The sequence below is a fragment of the Abramis brama genome (assembly GCF_963993115.1).
Source record: "Abramis brama genome assembly, chromosome: 13".
Classification (NCBI taxonomy): domain Eukaryota; kingdom Metazoa; phylum Chordata; class Actinopteri; order Cypriniformes; family Leuciscidae; genus Abramis; species Abramis brama.
This window is the reverse complement of record NC_139975.1, coordinates 9,796,836-9,804,635: the sequence shown is the minus strand read 5'-3', so window position 1 is coordinate 9,804,635 and position 7,800 is coordinate 9,796,836. Positions and strand designations below refer to the sequence as shown.

Sequence of the window (7,800 nt, the reverse complement as noted above, 5' to 3'; positions counted from 1 at the left end):
TCAAATGTGAGGCTATCTGTCCAACAGCTAAAGCATGGCCGAAATTGGGTCATGCAACGGGATCACAAGCACACCAGCAAATCTACAACAGAATTGCTGAAAAATAAAAGAATCAAGGTGTCGCAGTGGCCCATGTCAAAGCCCAGACCTCAACCAGGCAGACCTTCAGAGAGCTGTGCATAAACAAACGTTGTAAAAAAGAGCGAGCCAGAATTTCTCCAGAGCGATGTGAGAGACTGATAAAGTCATACAGAAAACAATTACTTCAAGTTATTGCTGCTAAATGGGGCTCTGCAAGCAACTGAATCATAGGGTGTATATGTTTGTCACCCATGGCTTCTCCATTTTGGCTTTATTTTTGTTAAATTCGTTGTTTTTCATCTGAGGTTGTATTTGCCTATTTTTTTTTAGACCTGTTAACGACCAGATGATTTTTGATTATGTCCTGATACATAAACCATATAATTCAAAAGGGTGTCCTTCCTTTTTCAAATAGACAGATAAATAGTCTTGTGTCTGCCTCCTTTTATCACAAATGTTATTTAAAGCTCATCCTTGTTTTTTATTTAAAAATAAATCTTAATTATGTATTTGTCTTTTCTTTGTATAGAGTATATTATACAGTCCTATTGTCTCTTGATGCTTAATTTAAGTTTTTCTTTAACAAATTTAAAGAAACAAATTTAGCCTACTGTTGTTGCCATGCCAATAAATAAAGCACATAACTGGGCTGAACTGAAACTTGATAATGAGTAGAGAAAGAATATGCACATTTCGCCTTTAAATTCAGTCAACAACCATGTAAAAAGTCCCTTCACAGATTCAAATCTCTCTTCACACCTTTTAATCTGATACCAGTGTGTTTTAATGCCCCCCACTGCGCGTTCAGATGAACTTTTCTCGAGTTCTCGAGCCACTCCCAAACACACCTGATAACACTGACTTCTGGGAATCCGCCATCATCCTCCTCCTCCTCCTCATTGACCTCACGGGAAAAACCGAAACTCCTCCTAAACACTTCACGAACTCTTCCATTTATTACTCGAACGGGCTCTTTTAGTCAAGTTTTAGTGGATTATATCGTTTGGCTTTTGTTTAGCCGCTGGGAGGGATTAAACACGCGAAAAAACTTTACCACAGTATTTTAAAAGTCTCATCCCTCCATTTTGAATCTGACAGGAATTTCAAACAGTCTGGTGAGTAGAGTTTGCCTTTGTCTAGGTAGCTAGTTTAAATGGCATTATTTTCATTAATAACTCACAGAAAAGTAAATTTGCCTCATAACTGGTTCAGTATGTGTCTATATTGTGAATATAAGAGACAAATGCGGAATTTGAGTGTGTGGCTACACTGTTAGCTCGTTTCCCAACTTCATGGAATGTTTGGGATATTTCTCTGTCGTTTCATATTTCACTGAATTAACACCAGGTTTTTTTTCTTGTAAACGTCTTGTTAATTACCCTTTGACGAATTTAGAATCGTAACGAAAGGACAAAAAAGTTGATAAATTCTTAGAGTATTAAACAGAAGCTATCCTGGAAACTTTGGTGGGAATGCTAACGTTAGTTGTTAGCCGTTAGCTGCACGTCTCGTATCAGGACAAATGTGTCGGGAGTTTTATTCTTGAATGTGTTTTTTGATCAACAGGCCATTGAAATGTTATCGTATGCGTTTTGTGGATGGTTGACTATTTTAAATCGCCGATGATGATGAGGTTAAGGCGTTTGAGAAATATAAAATCCATACGAGGAGTTTAGGGCTCCGCCTAAACCACAAACTAGGGATCAGGCCCTTCCTGTGAGTTCTGCCCTAAATTCGCAGTTTAATGATACAGGATTCAGACAGTATGTTGTTGTCTACTGAAATAATGTGTTGTCTACCAAATATACAATACTTATGATTAAAGTACAACCTGATAATATTTCTCTCTAAGTCTGATATATAACGTTAATAATGTTACAGTCAGCTGGTCATTATGGAAGTGAAGTGAAAGTACATTATCCCGTTTATTTCACGGCTAAGTTACTCACCAAATGAATAATTACTTGGACATATTTGATTTGAATTTTTTATTATTTTACATATACATTCTCAACGTTGTCGCAAAAGAAAAAGTTAGGCTGCTTAAAATGTACAAAAATATTGTGAAATGAGAGTGGGCTGGGCGAGTCCGCGGTGTGACGCAATACATGAAAGTAGCACCGGTTTCGGTTACCCGGATGACTTTTTGTGTGAAAAACTCTCAAAGATTGTTCTTAAACAGAAATAGAGAATATTCCAGTTAAAACAAATTAACATATCTCTGTGTAGTAATTTGTAAAAATGGAGGAGTCTACGGTGGCCGAGAGAGCTCAACGCGCTGCAACTGAAGAAAACACATGCAAATAGAAAAAACACCCGCAAATTAAGAAAACATCTTCATCAGTTTCACAACACATGTGTGCTCCAAATACTCACAACACAACCAAATACAGAAACGCGCTGCAAAAGTTCACAACACAAACAAATACAGAAACGCGCTGCAAATAGAACAGAACACAACGGAAATGTTTCCGGGGAACCCAATAAGTGACGGACGGACGGCTGGGACGTGCTTATTGCTCGTGAGCATTACCTATGCCCTACTCTCTTAAAAGGGCAGACGGCAGAGCCCTTGAATTGGGCACTTTGGAGGGAGCGGGGCACTTGTGTGCCATGTTGATGAAGGGAGCAACCAGAGAATGTCTAATAAGCAACGAAAGACAACGTCATTTCCTCATTATTTTCACCTGGGATGTTCCCATGACAACGCAGCGCGTGTCCATGAGCTGAATAGCTGTTCTTACCAGAAATATAGTATTATTGCTGTTAACATAACTGTTGCAAATAAATATACATTTTATACAGCAAAGTTTTTAAAATGTGCGTTATATCTGTGTGAGTGTCTCAACTTTAAAACTTGCCGTCTCATATTTGGACCCTAGCTGCATTCTAACATTTCTTATGAAACTTATTTTAACATAACATGACAAAATGTGTACAATGTAACTGATGTATAGATTAATGTCTTTCCCTCATGTTATTTTTCTCTATCTTTATTTATTTATTTATTTTAGTCTTCAGCTCATTGTTCTTTTTAGTATTCTTATGACATTGAACATATTGTAAATACATTTTGTATATTGTATACAAAGTTGTATGTCATAAACGTGTCATCTCTGTATGTTTTGCAAAAAAATAAATAATAATAAAAGTAGACAGCTGTAAGCACGTCCTAGCCGGGTCCGTCACTTATTGGGTTCCCCGGAAACATTTCCGTTGTGTTCTGTTCTATTTGCAGCGCGTTTCTGTATTTGGTTGTGTTGTGAACTTTTGCAGCGCGTTTCTGTATTTGGTTGTGTTGTGAGTATTTGGAGCACACATGTGTTGTGAAACTGATGAAGATGTTTTCTTAATTTGCAGGTGTTTTTCTATTTGCATGCGTTTTCTTCAGCGCGTTGAGCTCTCTCGGCCACCGTAGGAGTCAGTTAAATTTTGAACCAATTATTGAGAAAACAAAGAAATATAGTTTGTGGTTAATGAGGCGATATATCAATATTTGGAAGGGTATTATTGTCAAAGAGGAAAGATCTGTACACATCTTTATCATTTGACGTGCCTCCTAAGGTGATTAAGAATTTAGACAAGATATTTTAACATTATTTGGAGAAAAAAAGACAGATTAGATAAAAAATATATAACCCTAAAGAGGGGACTTGAGGTCTTAGATTATAGTCCACTTAATGACACTTTCAAAACTAAATGGTTGATGGAGTTAATGAAGAATAGATAAAGTCTTTGGAATGCATTTCCTAATATTATTTATTTATATATTTATTTATTTAATGGTCTGTCTTTAACAGTTTGTAAAATGTATAATTAAAAATATATTCCCCTATTTAGAAAATGTAGGCCTATATTGTATATTTACAGCCGGAACCTGACTAATGCACTCTATTGGAATGTAAAGAATGCTATTTGATGTTTTAAAGTACACAAGCTTGTGTTCCTCCAAGTTTTTTTTTTTTTTTTTTTTTTTTGATGGTAACAAACCAGTTCTATCTAAGTAGCAATATTTTCCACCAAACTGAGCCAAAGTCGAATGTCCTAACTTTTTGTAGGACACATTTGAATTCAAAGGTTTTATTCGCAATGTGTTGGTCATGCAACACTGACCTCGCCCATTTTGTCTGCATTCCCTGACCTATATAGCAAACAATGTCCATTTAGTGTGGCTGTCTAGTGCAGACAGACCCCTGTAACAACAGCAGAGCCCTCAGGGTAGGCTGATTATCCCTGTCCTTCAGTGCAAGATTGCTGATCAATACAACTGTGGTCACTGTTTGAATAGAAAATAAGAGTGGGCAACAGAGCTACTCAGACGGCATGAGTATGAGTTTTGGTTAACAGTGTGGAATATTTACATCATTAGTAAATATGATGTGACATTTGATTTGATAAAAGACATAGCCTCAGGCTGCTTATTTGTCTCACCACCCTTTTTAATCCATTGATTGCTTTTTCTCTCCTCAGAAACATGACGAGCATTAACACAGCAAACATCAACTTCAAATGGGATCCCAAGAGCCTGGAGATCCGCACACTGGCGGTGGAAAGACTGCTTGAGCCCTTGGTTACCCAGGTCAGGCTGCTTTTTCAGTTTTCACACTCAGTTGCTGTATTAATCACCAAAAATCACAGTTTTCCTTATTTTTTTGCATTGTTTTCAGGTCACCACACTTGTGAACTCCAGCAACAAAGGCCCATCCAACAAGAAGAAGGGGCGCTCCAAGAAGGCTCATGTTCTGGCAGCCTCTGTAGAGTCAGCAACCATGAACTTCCTGGAGAAAGGCGAGAAGATTGCTAAAGAGAGCCAGTTCTTAAAGGACGAGCTGACTGCAGCGGTGGAGGATGTCCGTAAGCAAGGTAAGCAAAAAAGAGAAGGCTGCTAACTAGGGCTGGGTTGACAATATAGATTAATCAGTTTGATGAACTGTTATCAATTCTTAAATTTCAATATCAGGCTTTTATTCTATGCTGTTTTCTGGTGATGTGTGAACAAAACTTAACTAAACATTATTTGTAGCGCACCACCATCCAATTATCGCAATAAGCTTTATGCTGTTACTTTGCTGTCTAAATTCTGTCAATTTCATAATAAATTCACTTGTTCAAGCAACAGCTCTATGCGCATGTGAACTGATCATCTTCTCCCCTTTTCTACTAGTTCTAGCACATAATAAATATGAATAACTTTTGAAGGTTTATTGAAACAAACAGTACAACTTACTGATTATGTATCATGTCTCATGTAATCACTCCATTGGTTTTCACCACGTAAAGATCTCAATACAACAGCTTGTAAATAACATGTCGCACATTACATTTATCTCAGGAAAGCCATTCAATGTCCATAGCTTGATTGTTAGCTATATACAAAAAATAACATTTTGCTAAATATTTGCACTATATTACATGTTAATTGTAATTTTATTTAACCTGTTAGTGATATCTTGTATACGATATCGGATAGAAAATTGTATCGCGTTATGAGCTTGTGAATCAGTATCGAATCGATTTGTGAAATCTGTGTTAACACAGTCTTGGTGATAACACTGTTAAAAGAGTTAAAAATTGGCTGCCACCACTATTACAAGAAACATTTGAAATATCCTAATTTAAATAATGGCTTTAATGAGTGGTTTAATTTCCTGTTTTTATTATCTGTCTGTGCTTATCTGCATGACTGGATGGATTTTTGAATTAAGAGGGCTTAGCTTGTACTATCAGAGTTGCTGCCATCATGCAATGGAGTGTGTACTTCCTCCAAGACTGTTGTTCTCTATATCCCCTCATTCAATCTCATGTTGTTTGTTCTCATTACAGAACATCTCTGCCGTGTCTTCTTGCAGAAAGAGGATAGAGAAGGCAGGTTAATAGAAGGGTTTAACCCTGTCAAATTGCACAATGACTCATTTATTCATGTCTTGTTTGCCATGCATTTTTGATTAAAAATCCTGCTGATATTGATATGCGGACCCCGCTACACTCTAGTTAGTGCACATTTTCGTTTGACTCATTTAAATAAGATGCGATAGCCTCGTCATATCAGCATGAGTTTGGAGGCCTTCATTTTACGGTGCTAAGTAAATTTTCCTGCCATTTTTGACACCTATGCTAACTAATTCGAGGTATATGGCTATGCTACCTGTGCTAAGAAGGGATTGTCACTTTCATTAGTGAACAGCTTTCCTTGACATGCTGCGCTGATCCATCAAGATATTTTTATTTATGCTCGGTTGCCAAAGATGTGAAAAGAAGCACACAACGTGCATATTTACACAGAGTCTGCCAGTTGTCAAGGGGATGTCGAGTGAGACTTCATGTAAAGTCTGTTGCCTTCTGTTGGCATGTGACAAATAACCTGTAACCATAAAGTCATCACCATACATTCTCATTGAAGTAAATGGCTGACATGAGCTTCTGGACTTGGAATGCCCCCTTCTTCTGGAATTAGTGTGGCATGTCGGGGTGTTCTGAGATGCAGACTGCAGGCTCAACCCACTTATTACTTGTTGGAATAACATCTTTGTCAGTTTCAGACTCGGCACTCAGTGTTTATTGGCTTAGTTTAGGCTGTAAAATCTGTCAAGCGCCGGCCAGCACACTGCTGTGATGCCGGGGAATGTCACTTTGGTTTTGGTATGCTGTCATTGGCTGTGGAATCCAGACACTGTTGCACGCTGGTGCCGGAGACTGTCAGCTATGCAGTTTTGCTCGACCATGCATGGTTCGACTGATAATGCCACCATTGAGTGGAGTTAAAGCTTCCCTAGATTGAAAAGAGATCCTGGTACCCAGCTGTGGCTTACCAGCTGTTCTGCAAGCCGGGCAAATGTAATCATTGCGTAATGCACGTTAGAAACCACTGAATCCTTGAACGATTTTCTCCCTTACAGCTCCAGAGTTGTCTGCTGCATGTATATGTACAACATTAGCATGTCTTCTGGGTGGAATGTGTCTTATTTAGAAACCGATTTTGATTGCTTCGCACCTTTTCAACGGGGCAATGAAGGATGCTGGGAATGAGAATGCTGTCTGCCTTCCCTGCAAGGTATCTGGATGCTCATTGTGTCTTCTTTAGATGTCCACTTTAAACATTTCATCACAAGCCACTATGGTCCTCTTGTGAGTGCTACCTTATAAGTGATAGATGTGAGTTTATTATGGGTGCACTGATCACTATCAGGCCCATGAAAATGGTCTTATTGATTGCGCCCTCTGGAAGGAATGACAGTCTCTGAGTCCTTAGTTCTCCTGGCTTTTTGTGTGGTCTATTGTCAGACGAATCTTTTTTTAAGTGATGGGTAAAAATAGAAAGGGTCTTTGAGCTATCATTCAGCGTCTGTGGAAACCACTGCTTGCGCAATAACCCAGAAAATCTTGTTTTTTAGATTGCCGTCATTCTGTGAGACTTGCTTCCTGTTACCAGGAAACACTGCACATTTTTCCTAACATCAACAAAGGAAAGAATGTGACCCCCTCCTGAGCACATAGCTTTTACTCAGTGCCTCATCAAGTAGATTTTTCTCTCTTTTCATTGAGTCAATTTCAGTTCAGGCTAGTTATGAACTTGGCCATTACTTGCGCTCTTGGCTGCTTTCATTGCAAGCTTTTTTATTTTTATGCTTGACTTGAGTGGGATGCGGAGATCTGCATGATTGTGTTCAGTTTCATTTGTCGACACATTCGAAACAACAACCAGAGACTCTGTCGAATGTG

The 7,800-nt window shown here is 38.3% G+C and overlaps 1 protein-coding gene across 1 annotated transcript in view; it reads left to right on the top strand.

Annotated features, from left to right (window-relative positions):
- The first annotated feature begins 925 nt into the window (after positions 1-925).
- ctnna1 (catenin (cadherin-associated protein), alpha 1) overlaps positions 926-7,800 on the top strand; it is a 117,921-nt gene continuing 111,046 nt past the window's right edge. Inside the window, exons 1-3 of the mRNA XM_084132286.1 lie at positions 926-1,196; positions 4,552-4,660; positions 4,749-4,944. Of these exons, the coding sequence (XP_083988412.1) occupies positions 4,556-4,660; positions 4,749-4,944 (301 nt within the window). The 5' untranslated portion in view covers positions 926-1,196; positions 4,552-4,555. The remainder of the gene's footprint in view (positions 1,197-4,551; positions 4,661-4,748; positions 4,945-7,800) is intronic.